The sequence below is a fragment of the Oryx dammah genome, unplaced genomic scaffold (genome assembly GCF_014754425.2).
Source record: "Oryx dammah isolate SB20612 unplaced genomic scaffold, SCBI_Odam_1.1 HiC_scaffold_21, whole genome shotgun sequence".
NCBI classification, from domain to species: domain Eukaryota; kingdom Metazoa; phylum Chordata; class Mammalia; order Artiodactyla; family Bovidae; genus Oryx; species Oryx dammah.
The window spans coordinates 76,970,370-76,990,898 of NW_024070205.1; the positions used below are offsets into that span (position 1 = coordinate 76,970,370).

At 54.5% G+C, this 20,529-nt stretch overlaps 1 protein-coding gene across 7 annotated transcripts in view; it reads left to right on the top strand.

The window, feature by feature from the left end:
• The window catches only part of PLEKHA6 (pleckstrin homology domain containing A6), a 141,014-nt gene that overhangs the window by 89,689 nt on the left and 30,796 nt on the right, over positions 1 to 20,529 (top strand). For 4 of the 7 annotated variants that reach the window (XM_040263005.1, XM_040263008.1, XM_040263009.1 and 1 more), the window contains exons 4-9: positions 7,191 to 7,271; positions 7,925 to 8,039; positions 12,615 to 12,719; positions 13,389 to 13,461; positions 15,796 to 15,896; positions 19,587 to 19,792. In XM_040263005.1, coding sequence (XP_040118939.1) covers positions 7,191 to 7,271; positions 7,925 to 8,039; positions 12,615 to 12,719; positions 13,389 to 13,461; positions 15,796 to 15,896; positions 19,587 to 19,792 — 681 coding nt within the window. The remainder of the gene's footprint in view (positions 1 to 7,190; positions 7,272 to 7,924; positions 8,040 to 12,614; positions 12,720 to 13,388; positions 13,462 to 15,795; positions 15,897 to 19,586; positions 19,793 to 20,529) is intronic. The other 3 variants (XM_040263007.1, XM_040263010.1, XM_040263011.1) reach the window with 1 other exon arrangement.

A 20,529-nucleotide genomic window follows, 5' to 3' on the forward strand; every position in this document is an offset into this window, starting at 1 on the left:
CGTAAAGTAAACTAATCAGTTTGAAGATAAGATAATGCAAGTTGAGACAGAAGATCAGCATGAAGATTCCCCATGAATCTCCCCTGAGTACTCCCCCTCTGCCAGATACACACACACCCACTGAGACACACATTCACGCACTCACATACACACAGTAAAGCGTTGTGTGCTCAGTCGTGTCTGATTCTCTGTGACCCCGTGGACTGTAGCCCACCAGGCTCCTCTGACCACGGGATTATCTCAGCCAGAATACTGGAGCGGGTTGGCTTTTCCCCCTTCAAGGGAGACATGCACATGTGTGCTCATATACACATAGTGAAGCATTATACATAAGGCTCTCCTACCCGTACCTGCAGTTCTAGGCTTTCCTACCTCCTATTGAAATAAAAGGAATGTCCAGGCCCAGGTGATTATACAGGCGAGACCAGGGAAGGACATCTACATAGGATGGCAGGGAGGAAGCCTGGATCTGGAGCCCTGACTTGTGACTTCCATCCCTTGGCTACTGAGCCAGCTTTTCTGCTTGCTACGTGAGCTCGGGGCCAAGCTCGGGTCAAAATTGCCCCAGTGCTCCATGTCTGATTATGACAGAGGAGGAAAGGTGTTCTGACTCTTTGGGGCAGTGATGGGGCTGTGAGGACAGGCAGAGTTAAGCAGGAGAGAGCAAGCCCGGGTCTTCCGTCCTCGCTACTTCCTGCAGCCCCGTAGCCAGCTTTTTTTTTATGTTCCGAGCTTACTTGGGGAAGGGTGTCTTCCTCATCTTGCCATTTTGGAAATGACTGTGCACAGGAGGAAGGCTGGAGCGAAGGCAGGGAGGACAGAGAACAAGTGCGAACACCGGGCTGACAGCTGTGTCCCCCAAGACCACACGGCTGGTGTTTTGATCCGTTGGCAGCATTTCGAAAAGACCCAGTGTCTCGTGAAGGTGCCTTTCCCCCTTGCAATACCCACAGGTGCCTCCCGGCCTGAACCCTTTTGGCCTCCTCTTTGTATGGCTGCAGTAGGCGGGAGAGCAGTGGGGCTTGGGTGGGGAGAACTTGGCTAGGGAAGTGTATTTTTTCCTAGGAATGATGGGGGTAGGTGGGAGGGGGGAGCCTCAGGAATCAGGCACATCAGGATTGTTGGGAATGTGAACCAAGTTGGTTTTCAACTGGGACAGAAAAGTGGAGCGCATAAAGCTCCTTGAAATGATGATGACATCCAGAGGGGAGGTGGAGAGCAGGAGCCTGACCTTCGCTTCCTTTGCAGGCTGCAGACATTTTCCTGAGTGTGGACAGCCTCAGCTTGGAATTTGTGAGCTGGGGGAAGAAGGAAGGGGGAGTGGTGGGCTGTGGCAGCCCTCCTCCGCGCTCACCTCGCAGTTCTCTCTCCATCTAATGAGCTGTAAGGCCAAAAGCCAGAGCTTTGTTGGGATGGAAAAACCTGGCTGGCGCTCATTCTCAGGAGCTCTGGGGTTGCAGCAGCTTGGTGTTTTGCAAGTAACCAAGAGGAGCCCAAGGTGGAAGGAGTTGACTGTATCTCGTTGTTCAGTACTTATCACGGTGGGAGCTGTCCATTGTGAGTGTGTGTGTGTATGTGCAGGTGTGTGTACACGTGTGTGAACATGCATGTCTGCAAAGGGTCCTGAGCATCCGGGTTGCTTTTGCTGCTTTTGACTGCATGGTACCGGGTGTCATTCCAGGTCACTGTGGATTCTTAGGGAGCAGTTCGGAGGTCGGTTAGCATACGGTTACCTCTGTGGCGATGCTGTGACTAGCGCCTGCGCTCAGAGGCTGCAGGTGTCTCTTGAACTGTAGAAAAGCCCAAACTAGATGAAGGGACAGTGCTTAGAAAAGGGAGAGGCTCTATCTCTTTTCTTTCTAATTTATTGGTTTGGGCACTTCTGGAATGCCAGCCCCTGCTACGTTCACAACCATCTTAAGCCTGAGACTGGTTTTCATTTTCTAGCTCCAGTACTTAGCATATATCTTGATTTGTTTTTAAGCAGAATAATATAGCCATTATGTATTACATATAAAATGTTTCACATTTTGAAAGTTTCTGGTTATTATTTCATAGAACTAGAAAGTATCTCATTTGCCAGAGAAGCCCCTCTCGTGTTGGACCTTGGACTGAAAGATCAGTCATTTCAGTTCTCTTTTCTGATGGCCATCGGGGCCACCTTTGTATGTACAGTGGGTAAGGGGACCACCTAGTGGGCAACTCAGGAGTTTAGGGATGCTCCTGCCCCCTTTACTGCTTGAGAGTCCCCCTTCCCTTGGGAGGAATTTGAGCAGTACATTTGGAGGTGGTTTCATAACCATTTGTCCTTGAGAAATGGAGGGCTTTGATGTCCTAAAAGAAAGGGAAGAGGAGAGGGAAAAAAAAAAAAACGGATCACCTGTCTCTCTTTCCCTTTTTTAATACTGTTCAGTACTTGGTAAGTTCCTCCTGGTGTCTAACCTAATGAAAGCCTGTCATCTGTGTAGTTTAGTAGCAAAGGAAAAAGAAAAACTCCAGTCAGGTGTTCTGTGTGCTCATGTAATCCTGAGGATTGCAGAGCTCTCATCAGACAGGGGAAACCCTTGGGCCTCTGTCCCTCTACCTGCGCTATCTTCACGAGGCAGGAGAAGTCATTTAACTTGCAAAGTCAAGCAAAGGCTGTGGGAGGCCCCTGAGCTCAACTTGAAGGGAAAAGGGACATTTTTGCCTTCTAGTGGAAGAAACCTCATTTCTCAGTGCACCTCAACACCTCCTCCTGTGCACATGAGCTTAATTTTCTTCCCCTCCTAATGAAGATGGATCAAAGCCAAGCTGTATAATCAAGGGGGAGCCAGGCAGGGAAGCTGAGTGAAGGGGGTGAGGGGGCAGAAACGGAGCTGTTCTCATGGAGAGGAAGTAATTAATTTTAAGAGAGAGCAAAGATAAGGAAGCCCTTGGTAATAGAATGTCAAACTCCAAAAGCAGCTGGCTAAGAATTAAATCAGAGCATAGGGAGTTTCTTTTGTTCATTCATTCATTCACTGATTCATTCAACAGATATTTATTGGGACCTACTGTGCACAGGCAGAGATCCCAAGCAGGCATTGGGAGAGGGTGCAGCTCGCCACGACCACAGCAGGGCTCCAGGAACTGAATTAGGGACAGGGAGAGGTGGATTTGCAAAGTGAAGCCATTTGTCATCAGGATAAAGCATTTGCAGAAGTACCACTAAATGACTGAATATATTGACCTTTTGGATTTAGGATTAGTTGCTCAAATATCAGCCCCAGCTATATCCGACCAGCTTGTCTCATCACGGGTTAAATAATAATGTTGTCTTTCCTACTCACTGATCGCATTGCTCTCTGGGTTCTGTCTTCAAACCAAACAATTAGATTAGCTCCTCCCTTTCAGTGTCTGTTGGCGTCACAAAATTGCTGTAACAACAGACTATGAAGTCAACAGAATGCCTAGTGCTGCTGAAAGGAACCACATTGGTCAGAAAGGATTCTGTCATCGGAAGATAAAAATGGAACAATATCCAAAGCTAAAGAAACTAAAATTTGATACCAAAAAAGAACATCTCAAAAAAAAAAAAAAAAATCTCGGCAGCGTAAGATAATGGTGGGTCTGGAGCATCCTCTACTGAAACCCTTCACAGACAGCCGAGGCACTCACTGAGACTGACTGCAGAGCAGGCTTGCCTGGTGGCAGGGGCTTGGAAGAGATGACCGTCAGAAGCCCCTTGCATGGAGGGCCCTTGCACTTTAAGACATGGAGGACCTCAGGAAAAGAGGAGACGTGACTGTCTTCAATCTCTGGAGAGTTCAGGGTAGCTAACGAGGAGGCAGGCCTCCTCGCCCCAAGCAGATCTGACAGTCTCCAGCTGGGATTTATCATGTTGCATCTGGGCAGATTTACAAAAATTAACACATGATGACCCCTGCTCTGAGCCCCATTTGCTACCCTCTTCCTCATAAGATTTGGGAAGAAGCTTTTCTGCCAGTTCACCCGGGCAAAGAAGTAAGTCCTCACCACCGGCTCTGGCTCCACGACACCCACGCCCACGCGCTTTATTTGCTCATCTGCTGGGCCACCCCAGTCGGAGGGTGAGTGACCTGGGCGACAGCCTGGGGCGGTGTCTGGAGGGGTCGTGTAGGGGGACGCCGCGGAGAAGCCTCATTCACTACGTTCCTGTCTGCACAGAAGAAGGCTGGGCAGGCTGAGAGCAGAGAGAGGAGACCCCGTCAGTCTCTGCTTCCAGCATCAGCATGGCACAACAGCCGCACATGAATCCTGAGCTTCATTTAACCCTGTGCCCACGGGCTCAGAAGGGTCTCTCTGAAGCGAGTGGATTTCACGCGAGGGCCTGTGTTCTGGGCCAGGAGGTGGGGCAGCAGGGAGGGCTGGTGTGGGTTTCTGCCGTGCAGATGGGGATGCAGCCCCGGACTCCTCCACCCTCCCAGAGACTCTGTGTCCTTAGCACCACGAGGTCAGACTGCTTAGGAGTGGCACACCTGCGCTGTGTGCCTGCTCTATCTCTGCGTTCGCTGTTTCTCCTTGAGGACCTGAGCTATCATCCCCCACTCACTCATCCTGCCCCCGGCACTCTGCCCAGCAACATTCTGATTGAATGCTGGGAAGCCACAGGCCCCCCTAGGGGACCCGGGCACCCCTGCCACCCAGAGAGAGGCCCTCCCCCTCCCCGGTGCCAGAGCCAGAGGAGGGAACCAGCAGTGCCCGCTGCCACCACGCGCTGGAGCCCGGCTGGCACTGCGAGCGGGACCGGAGGACTCACTTCTCAGAGGGATGCTACGAGCAGGCTGGCTGCTGGGTCCTCTGAGGCTGCTGCACAGGGGCCAAAGCTGCCACCAAGATGCTGAAGTTTCGAGCCGATCGACGGGTCAGGTAGGGTTTCTGCAGTGGACTGTGAGCCAGGTGAAGTGAGAGCTGAGTTGGCGGGTCACTGGCTCTGGGGGCGTCACAGTGAGGGGCCCGCCCCGTGTGACCTGGAGCTCAGAGGAGTTAGGTCAGTGGTTGCTGCATTGCAGTGCTTGTGAAGGGGACGCTGGTTTGAAGTTGGTAGCGCCAGGGTGGGGTGAGGACGTCATCTGTCGGGGTTGCTGGGTAGGAGAGTCTAGGGCAGGAAGAATTCAGTGTCCTTTGAAAGACTTGTGCCGGCTGACAGCAAACTCTGTGTGGCTTCTGGGTGTGTGTGTGTGTCTTTCCGGCTGTTCAGCTGTACCAGTGCCTGCAGGAAAGATTCCAGCAGAGTTATCACAGGGAATGTGTATAGCAGAGTGGGCCAAGGGCGGTGACTTTGGGGAGAGTGTCGGGGGGTGGGTGATCTGAGCTGGGAAATAGCAGAGACCTTGTGCCTCAAGGATCTTGGCTGTTGCAGCCTGCTCGCCCCCCACCCCTCCCCGGGGCAGAGCCAGGCACGCTGGTGACTGGAAACAACTGCTCTCCCTTGCCGAGACCCCCTGTGGTTAAGTTGAGAGCATCCTTATAAACCTGGGACAAAGGGAGGAATAGAGTTTGCAAAACAGAAAGTGAGTTATCAGTGTCAAAGAGTTAGAACCCAGGCTAGACCCAGAGGGATGGAATGGGGAGGGAGGGGGGAGGGGGGTTCAGGATTGGGAACACGTGTACACTCGTGGCGGATTCATGTTGATGTATGGCAAAACCAATACAATACTGTAAAGTAATTAGCCTCCAATTAAAATAAATACATTTAAATTTTAAAAAAAGAAAAGAAAAAAATAAATTCCTCTTAAAGGGGAGGGAAAAAAAAAAAAAGAACCCAGGCTATTTAGACACTGGCCAGACTTAGGGTCCCGTCTGGTAAGCCCAGGCTGCAAAACCCAGATTTCCACATAGGCTGTAGCCACTGCCCACTGGGCTTCTATCTACCACGTGTCTTTGTATTTGATCTGAACATGACTGGTTTGGAAGCTGAAAAAATCACATGCTGATATTATGTCTAACTTCAGCAAACAGTTCGGCTGGGAAGTATCCCAGACTATGGAAAGCAGCTCTCCGAAAGGTTACTTTACTTCTCTCATGCAGCTGAAGGGATGTCCTGAGGTCTCTTCCCCCTACTAGCTGACCTGCCACTTGCCAAGCAGAGCACTGGCCCTTCCCTGTGGGAGGGCTTGGTGGCCTGGTATTAAGACCCACAAGCCCCAGTGCAGCCTCCGCGGGCTCCGTGCAGACACCAGCCTCTGGGGGTGGACTGAGCCTGTCTGGGCTCTCACAGCCTCTCTCAAGAAGGGTGGGAAAAGAAGACCTTAAAATTCTCCCAGCACCCCCACTGGCTGCAGGCTTGAATCTCCTACTGTTTTCTTGCCAGGTGGTCCTTGGCTTGCAGAGTCCATCTCAAATGACCGCTGCTCATGGTGTAGACCCTCTGCACCAGCCCCTCCCTAAGTTCTGTCTGCTGCCCTTCCTCCCCTGTCTCTCTGCGGAGCCCCCAGGGAACTTTCCTGAAAGTCAGCCAGAAGAGCCCCGGCAGGGCCTCCACGGTACAGCCCCACCGGCCTCTGCACAGACCCCGCCCCGGTCCAGGTCTCCCTCTGTTTCCGGCGGGCGGTCTTCACAGCAGCCACTCCCCGGCCACAGTACCCATTAGCCAGACATGACTGCTGAGCCAGCGGCCACCTCCAATGCTGGCCTGGTCCAAGAGCTCGGCTGCATCAGCTACTCCCTTGCCAGGGAGGTCCTGGACTTGGAGTGAGTGGAGCCCAGCCCGGGCTCAAGAATGGAAGCCCTGGATCTCTTGTTTCGTTTGAAGAAAGAAGTAGAACAGGGGAGGAAGAGGTCCAAGGTCACAAGAGAATTCTTTCAGCAAATGATGAGTGAGCAGTTTTATGCGGAGCCCTGGCCGGAGTTGTCTTGCTGAGGGTGCCGGCCAAACGCCAAGTCTTGACCATTGGACCCCTCCCCACCCCCGACAGACATGCCCAGAACAGCCACAGAAAGGGTTAAGTGGGCTTCTTTCCAGCCTAGGGATCTCTAGTAAGTAGTTAACACTGTCAGAAAGACAGCTTCCCCTCCTGACGGACCGGCTGCCGCTTCTGCAGCCCGGCCCTCGCTTGTCGCTCTCAGTCCTGCTGGAGAGCAGAGTGACAAGCTCCTGGAGGTCCCCGTGCCTGTCTCTGCCCAGGGCCCGTCCTCCCTCGGGCCTGTGTGTCTTGACCACAGCTTTTCTCTCTCTCTTGCCTCTACAGCCATAATGAAAGACGGAACACATTTCTACACCCACTGACTGGCCAGGTTCCAGAGGAAAACAAAAAGTTTGACTTGAAAATGTATGTATACTCCCTGCCCACTATTTGGCCTTTGCACCCTTGACCACCATGATCTGTGCAGCTGGGAAGCAGAGGGAATGGGGGGCAGAAAGGGGAACAGAGGACTTTAGGGTCACTCACCTCAGTTCTGAGGGCTGGAAACGTCTGAGGCCCATCTGGCTTGACACCCTTACCCCCTTTCCTGGAATCTTGCGGGGCCCAGGTTGATGCATCCCATGGGCTGAGCTCAAGGAATGAGACAGGTCTGAGGCTGGCATGTCATTCACCTGGGCCTCTGAGGGGCTGGTGAGCATTTGCTGTGACCACGAGAACCTTGGCTCAGTCAATGAAAGGAAAGAAAGGTAATTAAATGTCACTCATGTCCACTGGGCCACCAGGTCTTTTAAATTAGAAGGAGACGAAGTCCCGGAGTCACGGGGCCTAGGTTTTTAAGGTAACTTTTCAGGAAAGGAAGAGGAGAATGTGCAGAGCCCCTGGTGGATGGCCTCGGAAGCGCAGTGGGGGCAGCTGAGGGCCCCTCGGGGGTGCTGGGGGCCCTCATTTGTGCTGAACACTGGAATGGTGAATGGCAGGCTGGGGAAGCGGTGGGTAGCACCTGTAGTTTCCTGGTTCTCACCAGCCTCTTTCTTCCTTTCTGGTCAACTTGAAATCAGATCAGCTTTGGACATGTCCAATAAAGCAGGTGGGAAACGCCCAACTACCACCAACAGTGACCTAACCAACCACAGCATGGTGTCTGAGGTCCCTCCAGAGCGGCCCAGTGTCCGGGTAAGCCCAGCCGATCCTTGGAAATGTATCAGGCTGCTTGCTTGTTCCTGCAGATTCCAAAGAGCAGGTGATGGGATGCAGGCAGTGGGGAGCAGGAAGGGAAGGGGGCTCAGACCAGAACCATATGGAAGACCCACCTCCAGCCCGGGGGTCTCAGCCTCAGCATCGCTAGCACTGGGTCTGGGCCGTTCTTTGCCGCGTGGGGCTGCCCTTCCACTGTGGAATGCTGAGCAGCGTCCCTGGCCTCCGCCCAAGATGCTCATCACCCATCCCGCGACGACCAAACACGTCTCTCGACATTGTTAGATGTACCCTGTGGGACAAAACTGCCCCACCCTCACTGAAAACCACCGACCTAGGGGGCAGCAGGAGAATAACTAATGAAGGGCCTGGCAGCTGGGTGCTCAGAAATGGGGGCGGAAGGAAGAGAGTGTCAGGAGAAAGGAGCAGCCAGAGAAGGATGTCACAGAGAGGTCCGGTTAGAGGAGGGCTGGAGGTGTCCGTGGGGTTTAGTAACACTGTGGTAGCTGGGGGTCTGACAAGAGTAGTCACAGTGCTGTGAGGAGAGCAGAAGGCAGAAACAAGCGGAGAGGCCTTACGAGGAGATGGCAGGGCGGGCACGGGGTGCTGGGGACTAGAGGCTGCTCTTGTTAGAAACGAGACCGTCCACGGTGGCACAGCCACACAGCGGAGGACTCTCTAGTCCAGGGACTGGAGCTAGGTGTACGACAGGGCTAAATCCTAAGAACAATGTCAAGTTGGAAAGTATGAAAACTATAGTGTCATTTATGTACATTGCAAACACATGAAAATAATCCAGCATTTTTATAGATAAGCTTGCAGTACAAACATATAACCATGGAGGAAGAAAAGGTCAGGGAGGGGGCTCAAGGGGAGTTTCAGCTCTATTTGTCAGATTTTATTAGGAAGGAAGACAACGTGTAGTGGTGATTTAGTCCCCACTTTTCTGAAATGGTTGAAATATTTCAAAAAAATATCTTTAAAGAAAGTTGACTATGAAGGGAAATGAGGGGCAGAGGGTGGCAGCTCTGAGATATGCAAGATGGAGGGAGGTTTTCTTTGTTTACTTTGTTTCACGATGTTAAGGGCAGGAGGGAAATGGCCCAGGAGGCAGTTTCAGGAGAAAGGGCATAGCCAATGTGTTGTGTTTCTGTGGAACCAGGAGCAGAGGTGGTGTTAGCCCGGTTAGAGGAGGGGCCCTCTTCCTGAGGCTGCATAGAAAGGTGTGTGAAGCTTGAGGGTGGGGCTAGGAGTTTAAAGACATCCCCACCAGATGTTTCCAGTTTTTGCAGGAAAGTAGGAGGTAGGGTTTTCTGCTAAGAGTGGGGTGGGTAGAGGGGCAGCGGGGGCAGGGCTTCAGAATAAATCCAAGGATCAGCGGCCAGCAAGGGACATTTGGAATATTGTCTGATAAAATTGAAGGGTCACCTGAGGTCCTAGATGGAGCCTGTGGCTCTGACTCACAGGTGGGTGTGGTTCTCCTCCAGCAATACTACCTGGAAGATAGTTGCATTGACTGGAGGTTGAGGGTTGCTGGGAAGCAGTGGCAGAGAGATAAGAAGGCCAGGTTATTACTGAGGGGTTGGCAGGGGAATGACTGAAGTGGCTGCTTCTGGGAGCAGCTTTTAGACTGCAGAGAGCCCGTGAAACTATGCCAGATGTCAGACTGAGAGAAAAGGGAGAGACTTAAGGATTTTCATATTTTGAGGGTGATGGATAACTTCTTCAGATAGCTAATCTCTGCCATTTATGTGTGAGTCTTTACAAGTAAAGTAGAGAAAATAATTTCACTTCCCAGTTTGGGAGGTACTTTCTGATAAACCCCGGTTTCTTCTTTCCTTCTTCCTACAAGTGTTTAGTAAGTGCTTGTTGATAGCTGGACACCTTGCTAGGCTCTGGTGATGATAAGACGAACAGAAGTTTCTCTGTACAGAGAGCTCACAGTCTAGAGAGGGAGATGGGAAGCCAGCGGTCCCATTGCAGTGTGATAGGGTCTAGACTGTGAGAATGCACAAGAAGAGGGAGCAGCGCCGCCCTGGGAGAGCAGGGAGGTTCTGTGGGCTCACGGTGCTGCGCTAGGCTCGGAAGGATGGGTAACGGCAGCCGGGCCTTCCAGGAAAGGCCTCGTGGGGTGGGAGAGACCCACTCAGAGTCTGGCGTGACCAGTGGCAGAGTTGGAGTTGTGTGGTGGAGTTGCTGAGAGTGGGCGACGGCCCAGCCAGGTCTTGTAAACCTGTCCTTGCATGCTGTGTTGAGGACTGGAACTCTCTTCTAAATATGGAGCAAGTGAGAAGTTTTAAGCAAAAGAGTAGGGTAATTAATAAAAGTGTAGTTCATTGCAGAGGGTAGCTAGCAAGAAAAGACGACAAGCCATGAGGCAACAGCAGCAGCAGCATTTGAGGGGAAAGGGTGGGCTTGAAAACCACTCAGAAGATAAAGTCACCAGCCCTGTATGGAGGGTTGTGAGGAGTGCGGGGAGGAGGGGGCGCTGAGAGCTGGCGCAGAGAGCGGCTTTAGGCTCGAGTGGAGCGTGGGCCAGTCCCCGGAGGAGAAAGGCAGAAGTAGAGAAGAGCAAAGTTGGTTACAAAGGGGATGGCTTTGGTTTTGCGCTTATTCAACCCTAGTTGGACTACTAGTGAGCAAATGGACTGGGCCTTAGATAGGGTTAGGGAGCTTTTAGCACTTTTCTGGCAGCTGAGGCGATGGATGTGGACGAGGTGACGCAGACAGTGTTTGGTGAGAGGAAAGGAGTGAGTCTGGAGTCCACCAGCACTTAGAGTGGAGGCGGAGCGCAGGAAGGGCTGGCGCAGACAGAAGTACTCAAGAGTGAGGAACGGCGTCCCAGAGACCGAGAGGAGAGTTGCGGGGGGCAGAAGGGCTCAGTGCCGGCGGTCTAGAATGTCAGGGACTGCGTGGCCTGAGTGCAGTGACATCGCAGGGACCATTTCAGAAGAGGCGGGGGAGCTGACAAGGAAAGGGAGGAGGAAAATGGGCCCATCTCTGAGGAGCAAGAGATGGAAGGGAGGGCAGGTGTTCCCAGACAGTGGGCCGTGGCTGGAGGGGCAGTCAGGGTGTGTGCGTGTGTGAGAGACAGACAGACGGACAGATGATTTGAGATGGCCAGACCTGAGCATCTTTGCCGAGGAGAGGCCACCAGTGGAGGAGGAAGAGATGAAAACACAGGTGAGAGATTATAGGTGAAGCAAGTCTCAGAGGACACAGCTGGCTGGACTCAGTGGCCTTGGAAAGAAGGAAAATGCTTCTTCTTTTGACCTTGTAGGGAAGGAGACAAGGAGAGTGGTGAGGACGTCATTTTCTGGGTAAAAGAGTGTGAAATTGAGGAAGTGCATATCTGACAAGCCTTCATTTTCTCGGTGAAGATCAGGCCCCATGAAGGGCGGGGTGGGCAGAGGGCAGGGGAGCGGTGAGGGTGCACTGGAGCAGTGGGCAGCACCGTAATCTCCCTGTGAGTGCAGGGAGGGTGGACGATTTGATTACTCTGTGGTTTAGAGTTGCAGAGAAGATCAAGGAAAGGCGCTGGATGGGGTGCTGGAGAGTGCGGTTGATCTACCCTGCCAGGGAACCTAGGCTTTATAGGAAGACAACCAATAGGAGGTACCTGATGAATCACAAGAAAAGGGGAGACATTCAGGAGCTGGGGTGACAGTGGAAAAGAAAGGCTGGTGTATATGAGGGATGGAGTGAGAAAGCCCAGAGGATGGGGCGCTGAGGTCTAAAGATGGGAGTGTGAGAACTGACGATGCTGGCGACGGAGCCTTGGGAGCAGGCCAGGTCTAAGGTATTGCCGTGGGGGTGAGCTGCTGGGGTGGAAGTGGACGGTTCTGGACTTGAGGAATCAGAGTAGTTTAAAGTCAGGCCACTGGATGGGCCACTGGAACCAAGAAATTTCGCTGTGATGCAAGACTCAGAACAAAGCAGATGCCTGATACCAGAACCCTTCGTCTCTGAAGGAATGGTCTAGGAGCTGATCGTGGTGAGAAAGGCTAGACAGTGAAAGACCAGTGGTACTTCAAGAGAGAGAGATTGTTGCCAGAACGTGGTGAGAAAGAGTGGCAGCGTCCGTGTGGCAATAAGGAGCCAGGAGAACACCCGTATATCCTCCCTGGTCTGTGGTATGCTGGACGTTCAAGAATGAATAGGACTCAGAGAGGATGGAGATGTAGGGAATCGACTTCCAACTGAGTGGGTCCAAGACAGCGTTATGAAAGAGGTAAGGAGTAAGGCCAATAGGAGGAGGATAGGCCAGAAGTGAAATGGGAAAAAAAAATCTTATTTTCTCCTTAAGAAAAACCACATCACAGTGAGACAGGTAGGACTATTCTTTTGAGCCCCACATTAGAGGTTAAAAAAAAAGAGTCAAAAAATTGAAAGCCTGTGCCCTTGAGTTAGTAACAGATCCAAGGTTCTCACCTGAGCTGCTTAACCTGAGGGCCCCCAGGGTGGCTCTGGAGGGGGACCTCTCCTGCCAAGGGCAGCCCCCTGGGGTGGGAAGGAGAGGGAGAGAGTGAAGCTGGCTGCTGTCTGTCTTCCTAGGCCGCCCGGCCATCCCGAAAGGCCATCGCTTTCGGCAAGCGCTCCCACTCCATGAAGCGAAACCCCAGTGCTCCCGTCACCAAGGCAGGCTGGCTCTTCAAGCAGGTGAGGCCTCCTCTGCCATCCTGCCCCTCACAAAGCTGCCTTCTCCTTATCCCGTCACTTCTCTGTACTTAGAAGAGCCCGTGTATACTTTGCTATTTGTCTTTCCCGGGTTCTATTTTGGTATATTTCTGTGAACGAATCTCCTGATTTTATAAAGGCTCCGGGAGGTCGAGTATCTTCCTAAAATCACAAAGAGAAATTAGCATCACATTTGGGAGTCCAGCCAGGTCTCCTGATGGGCAGAGGCAATGACTTTGAAGTAAGTAGGCCCCCCACCCTATGAGAGCAGCCAGCGGCTAGGTCGGCAGGCCCGCTTGTTACGAAGAGAGGGGTGTCTCTGAGTCGCGGGTTCTAGTTCTCCTTGCTGACCCTGCCACTACCGCTGCCTGCCCTTCTGCTCAGTCCTTCTGACCCTTTGCTGCCGCGTTTAGCTTCCCTGGGGGAGACGCTGAGGCCCAGACCCACAGAAGTGGAAGGTCCCAGGCAGTACTGCAGTGTTATTCCCCACCCCTGAGGGCTCTTGGGGGTTGCCGGCCCTTCTTAGTGACAGAGCCTCAACCAGAAGCAGGGTGTCCTTATACGGAGCGCAGTCCTCTTTCCACTGCATGCCCCCTCCTTACCACGCCCAGCTCACAGACCCTCTTGTCTGTTCCCCCGTGTGTCCTGCAGGCCAGCTCTGGAGTTAAGCAATGGAATAAGCGCTGGTTCGTCCTGGTGGATCGCTGCCTCTTCTACTACAAAGGTGAGCCTGTCCCTGGTGCTGGCAGGGGATGCCGAGAGCCAGTGCCCCCTCTTTATTATTCTGCCCTGTCACGGGGCTCTTAAGCTGATGGATGCTGGTGTATAGGGGTGCACACATCCCCTCTGTGCTCTCTGGCACGGGTGGGGCGTGACCGTGAGATAAGACACAGCTTTCTTGCTTACACTCTCACTCACTCGACGGTATTTACCGAGCACCTCCTGGGCTTCAGGCAGTTCTGATGGGTAGTGCGGTGCATGAACAAGACCGTCAGGGGGCAGGGGGTGAAGTCTGGGTGAGGAGGGCAGGAGAGGAGAAGGAGGGAGAAGAGGAGAGTGCCTGGCCACACCAGCACGCCCCCTGCTAACTGGACCTTGTATGTTGAGCTCCCTTCTGCCCTACCGCAATGCATGGCCCAACCTGTGCGGGCGGGGTTTTTTGGTCAGTTTTGTTCACTGTTGGATCCACAGCACCAAAAACAGCACGTGGCACGTGGTAGGCGCTCTGTCGATGTGCAATAAATGGCCATCCCCCAACTTGTGCCCTCTCTGCTGCCCCAATACTCACTCCCTTCCCTCCCCTCAAAAGAGGGTAAAGCTCTTGTAACTTGGGTGCAGCGGCCTCTAGGAGGCTATTTTCAAAGCACGTACAGCAGCAATTTGTCATGGAGGGCAAACTGTCCTCCCAGTGGAGGGAACTGGTGAGGGCTGATGACAGCGACAGTCCTGTCTGGCTAACGCCTGGGTGCTGAGGAGAGAGAGGGGGAAGGGATGTAGCAGGCGTGGCTGTCTCCTTCTCCTGCGTGCCCCAGAATGGCAGGGATCCGACTTCTCCTGGTCTCCTGGGGGCAGTTCAGTGGATCATTAACTTTGGCACACAAAGGTTGTACCCAGGGACCCCTCTCTGCTGTTGCTGTGCCCCGAGGCTCCTGAGTCCTGAGGAGAGAGAGCAGGAAGGGGCTGCACGTGTAGGTCCAATCACAGAGGAAATCCTGAGACTGAGAGCGAGGAATCTGCTTGGGCCGCCCCCCTGGAGCTAGAGAGTGATAGCAACTCCAGGTGGGAGGGAGGCTGGGGTCTCTGCAGGGGGAGACGCTCTGGGCCTGGTGTGAGGGGGAACCTTGAAAAGCCCTGAGCTCCAGGCATGCAGAGATGGGGGGCGCTCTCCATGAGGCATGCTCTCAGGAGACCCCTAAACACTGGTCTGGACTCAGCCCAGCGGGGCCCACCCCGTCCGAGGAGACAGCCTCGGCCTCCTGAAGAAGCTCCAGGTCCCCAGCCCTCCTGTGCGTCCACCCAGCCCTTGCTCAGCACCATGCGGGAGTCTTGTAGGGATGAGTAAGGGGGAGAGGGGGCTCGTGGATTCTGTAACCCCTCTGACAGCTCCTCTGACCCGTCCTGAGGGCTTCACAGAGCCTCCAGCCTAGGAATAAAGTGCTGTCCGGGGGAAGTGGGGAGGCTCTTGCCTGGCCTCAGTGAGTCCCAACCGCGTGGTCCCCACAGAGCACCTCTGCCCCCGTGAGTCTCCCACTGACACCTGGGGACCAGCTAGCAGACGCAGCAGGCTCCTGCAGAGATCCGGGATGAGTCACGCCGCAGCCTGTTTGTTCACCTGCTCCGGGCCCGAGCGCCAGAGGCCACGCAGGGGTGTGTCTTCTGGGCAGCCTCGGACCTCAGTGGAGGGAGTCTAGTTAGGGGAGGACAGAGCAAGCTGCCAGGAGCCTGGGAGAACCTTAGAGACAGCCACCCAGAGGAGGCCAAGATGCGAGTGTCCACTCTACCGCCCATTATGACCTGTTCTGGGCGTCACTGCTGGGATTGCCTTGTCTGGAGGGGCACTGGGGGCGGGAGGGAGGTTACAAATGCTAGCTTGACAGTCAGACGTCTTGGGCTAAAGACCAGTCTACCACTTTCTACTTAAGTAGAACTTATGTAACCTTCCTGTGCCTCAGCCTCCTTGCCTACATAAAAATGGAGGTCATACAGTACCTTTCACGGGATTGTTGGGCGCGTTAAATCTAAGGCTTTAACTTAGAACACTGCCTGACCTGTTGCAAGTACTCCAAAATGTTGGCCCTTACGTGCTTGCTTGTGGCTCCTAGGAATGTGAGCTCCCTGAGTCTAGCATGGTGTCTGCAGGGCTGCCACGCTCCCCAGCACCCCAACTGCAGGGGGTGCGTCTCTTGTTGTGGCTGTGCAATGGCCCCGAGTAGCTGACCGACAGGCGGTGGCGAGCAGGGGTTCCCGGGCATTTATCACCGTAAGGCTGAGGTGCTGCGCTTCCACGCCTCGCCCTGCGGGCACACACGCGTCTCACCAGTGCCCATTCCCTCGACAGACGAGAAGGAGGAGAGCGTCCTGGGCAGCGTGCCCCTCCTGAGCTTCCGGGTGGCCGCGGTGCAGCCCTCGGACAACATCAGCCGGAAGCACACCTTTAAGGTCAGTGGGGCTTCCTCTCCCAGGCTGGGTGGGGGCTGGAGGCAGTTCTCCTCGAGCACTCGGAACGCAGCGGGGTCAGGAGCCGCCGCCTTCAGCAGCTCCGGATGGTGGTACTGGGGGAGTAGGCAGTGGCCCCAGGACTCAGTCCAGGCTGTTGCAAGGCTCACCCAATGCTGGCCCCTGGTCTTCGCCCCCAGAGGGGCCTGTAGAGATGAGCTTCAGTGATACCACAGTCTTTCCTGGGGGATAATTCATTCTGTGCTGAGTCCGCGGACCCTCTGCCCAGCATCCTGGCACTGAGGAAACCCTTCGCCGCAGAGGCAGAAGCTGTGGGCCCATGGGTTTTTAAGATCCGTTCTGGAAAGTCTTCCTCCCCACCTTTAGCCCAGGGAGCTAGACTCCCAGGCTAGCTTAATTAAAGGGTCTCCGATATCAGCTGTTCGCTCCTATTCAGTGCCCAGCATTCTCCCACGGGCCGTGTAAAGGCCCTCAATTTGTCATTGGGCCTCACTTCCCTTTTTTGCTTTGCCCTTCAACCCTGCTGCCTGCTCCCTGTCCCCTTCACAGCCCTTGTCATGGCCCAGCGCCCTGCTATATTTGTAACCTTGCAAAATGGGTTTTGTAGGCCTGTGTGTTTTAGATTCCATAAACAATGTGCTCTACCTGAAAAAAAAATCTTTGGAGAAAATTTAGGAATTGAGTTTCATGGTGGCTCAGACGGTAAAGAATCTGCCTGCAGTGCAGATCTAGGTTCAATCTCTGGGTCACGAAGATGCCCTGGAGAAGAGAATGGCAACCCACTCCAGTATTCTTGCTCGGACAATCCCATGGACAGGAGCCTGGCAGGCTACGGTCCATGGAGTCTCAAAGAGTCAGATACAACTGAGCAACTAACTGGGTGCAAGCATATAAAGGGCACATTAATTAAAAGCCACTAACCTCATGGAGACACAATTTGAGGAGTAAGGGCCCAGGGAGATGGGCCCCACCTGCCTGCTCTGAGCAGTGAGCGAGCGTTGCTGCTCAGAACCCATGGGGGATCCCCTCATCAAAGACAGGCCTGCAGCTGTCTCTTCCTGGGCCAGTGTTTTTCCACATTTAAAAATTCATGGCCTGTTTGAAATGATAGAAAATTCCATGCCTTTTTTGGACTTTATGATGCAAAGATCATAGGTTCTTTTTCATTTTCCCAATATAAAATTATGATATTGACCACGCATTTTCTTCGTACAAAGCCCTCTCTCCTCTAGTTGAGAAATACTGTCTAAGACCCTGAAAACCCACAGGTTGCTCGAGGGCAGCGGACAAGTTCCTGGGGCCCCAGAGACTCTGGTCACCTGGCTCCAGAGAGGTGGGCAGATACACAGGTGCTGCTCCGGGGAATAACGACAGGCTGCTTAGGCGCATAATTAGTTTCCAGTCTCCAAGGGTCCTGTCTGCAGAATGGATAATCCATAAGTCTAGCTCCAGGGCACCAGATTTTAGCTGGGGAAATAGGAACAGGCTGTTTAACCAACAACAAACAGTCCTGCTACACACAGACACGTACATACACCCACAAATCAGACAGCCTGTCTCACCCTCCCCTGCAGACCTGTGCACACAGACATGCTCCAGCCCGGACCCCTGCTGGCGGTCGCCTTAGAGAACCGTCCCTAGTGACTGCCACACCTGCTCCGCAAACCTGGACCTCCGCGCCCGTCAGCTCTCTCCTCCTTTCCTCGAGGAGCGCACTGCCTCTTTAAACCCGACTGGAGGGCTGTGCTCGGTGGCCCACAAAAGGTCCTGATTGTGGTCATTCAGTGGCCTCCCCAGGGAAAGAAGGGGCGAGGAGACAGATGGGAGGCTTGTCCCGCTGCGACCTGCAAGCGCCACCCTCAGACGGCCGGTAGTGAGGGAGCGTCCCGCCCGTCCTGCGGCCAAATGCCTTGCTGTGCCCTGAGCCTCCCGTAGGGGCTCGGTGGGCTCCCCTGTTCTCGGGGCCCCTCTCGTATTTCCAGGCTGGTGCAGTTCTGTCTTTTCCCAGGCCCTCTGCTTCCCCGTCACAGGCTGTTGTTCCTATGCCTTCGCTCTCTGCTTGTTGCCCCATGGCGTGTTTTGTCCTCCAGCTTGACTGCCAGCTCTTCAGGTGGAGAGAGCGTGTCTTTGCCCTCCCTGTGACTGGTGCCCAGGGCAGAGCTCTGCACACACAGGGCGCTCCCTGGATGCGCAGCGGGTGAATTGTTTGCTGCCGCTCCCACCAGCCCAGGGCACACGGCCTCGTCCGCCAGTGTGGTTCTCCTCTGCGGGATCCCTGTGTCCTCCACCCCAGGGGCCTTACTCGGGGCCCTGCTGTAGTTTCAACCCCCCGGATACCTCCTTCCAGGCTCAGTGGCTTTACAGTCTACACTGGCTCCACAGTCAGCAACCCCCTGTCTCTGCCTGCCTGCTGGGCAGCCCGGCGGGACGGTGGGGACTGGCGGGATCCGGAGGAAGGAGCCCCCTCTCTGTGCTGAGAGAAGCAGGACGCTCCCCCACTGGGCAGAGGCTCCTAGGAAGGAAGCCCTGTCCCTGGGAGGCTGCTGAGGGTAGGCGGAGCCTGGCTGGGGGAACTCCCGGAGGGTGTGGGCCCCATGTTGCTGTTTAGGAGAGCCCTGGGGCTTGGCAGAACAGCCTTACCTTCTCTGCTCCCAAACCCCGGAGATCCGGGATTTGCACTCAAGGGGTCAGAGGCCAGTGTGCACTCTGGGCTCTCTCGTGATGAATGGGATGCACAGAGCCAGCGGCTTTTTCTGAGAGATGGTGGCTCTCACCTGGGGAGTATTCTCAGCTCTCAGAATCGAGCTTGGGAGCATCTTTTCCTCACAGACATACCCATGGGACAGGTGCCTCAGTTGAGGCCAGAGCCACACAGCAAGGTGTTTGCAGTTGCCGAGCTGCTCAGGAACAGAGCTAGGATCAGCTCTGGGCCACCCTGCCCTCTTCCCTCCACCGGCCGAGGTTCTCCGGGTCTGCACTCTCCACCACGGCTCCTGGTGGTGGCCTGGGCCTTGCTGGGTGGTGATACTGAGTAGGAGGGGTAGCCCGAGTAGCTCCCCACGTCCCCCTGCTCCTCAACATTCCTGCCACGCCGTCTCCCGTCTCTGCCTCTGGTGTTCGATTGACCTGTTCTATGCTTCTCCTCCTTCTGGCCACGTGAGGACCCCTCCTCTGGACAGGAGCTCTCTCCGGGGTGCCCGCCTGCCATGCCTGCTTGTGGCCGCCAACTAGGTAGCGTGCTCTGACTGTCTCTGCATGCCCCTGTGTGCCCATGCTGCTCCTGTGCCCAGGAGGGTGCCAGCTCCCTGGAGGCTGAGCTGGGGCTGGGATGGGCCATGCTTGGGGGTGGGAGGCATCTCTCCCAGGTGTGGGGATGACTGACCTTCACATCAGAGACTGAATTTGGTGGGCAAAGCGGGCAAGGTAATTGTCCCTTCTGCTTGTAACTGCCTCGGGTAGGGTAGGTAAACCTGCCTGCCTATTACTGGGCGGCCTGGTGATGTCCCGAGGGCTAGTCACAGGCAGGCATGCGGAGGCCAGCTAGAGCCCTTGGGACCGCTGTGGCCTGCCTCTTCAGCTTGCCCTGAGCTCCAGCTGGAGCCACGAGCTGCCGGTCGGGGGAGTGATCGGCCTGACCACCCCTCCTGCGGGCTGGGTGTCTTCTCCCCACAGGTGACTGTGTGCTGGGTGGACGAGGCTGGGGCCAGTTCCACGCACTGCCTCTCCCCACAGGCTGAGCACGCCGGGGTCCGCACCTACTTCTTCAGCGCCGAGAGCCCCGAGGAGCAGGAGGCCTGGATCCAGGCCATGGGGGAGGCCGCCCGAGTACAGATACCCCCAGCCCAGAAGTTGGCGCCGCCCCAGGCTTCACGTCACAAGTGAGTGCAGGGGTGGAGCAGGGCATGGGTAGTGCCATCAGAGAGAGAGTGGGGGTGAAGAGGGCCCCCCCATGCCATTGCTGAGCCCAGCACATGGGCTTGAACCCCGAGAAAAGGTGAACAAGCTCCTTGCCTTCCAGGAGCATGCCTGACTAAGTGACTTCAGAGCTGTAATCTTTTTCCTTGGGCATCTCCTCCTCTTCTTTGTGAGCCAGTGGAGGCCAACAGAAAAGCCAGTTCCATCAGGGCCTGGCCAGGAACCATATAGGGTCATTGGCTCATTTTGTTCAGCACACCACGTCTGTGGGACTCAGGTTCAAAGCCCAGCTCGGCTACTTGCCCACTGTGTGACCTGAGTGTAAGTTACTTAGCCTCTGACCCTCAGAGACCGCCTTTATAATCCTACCTCTGAGTTGTTGTGAGGACAATATGGTGTATGTAAAATGCTTGACGTGCAGCAAGGGCTCAGTATGTGAGTCACTTTATCCCATCATTACCCGGAGCCTCAGCCCCTGGCTCTGGTTGAACTTTGCTTCTGAAGTTAGATTTTAATAGGGACCCAGTAGAAAGAGGTTTTACAGGATAGACTCCAAGACTTTATGCATGTCTTAGAACTGTTCACCAAGCGGTATCTCAGCAAGGATGCTTGACTGTTGAATTAGAGAAGGTATAAAGAGAACGTTGTCAGGAGAGTCCGTCCTTGCCTCTACCAAGGAGTGAACTTCCAGGAGTTCACT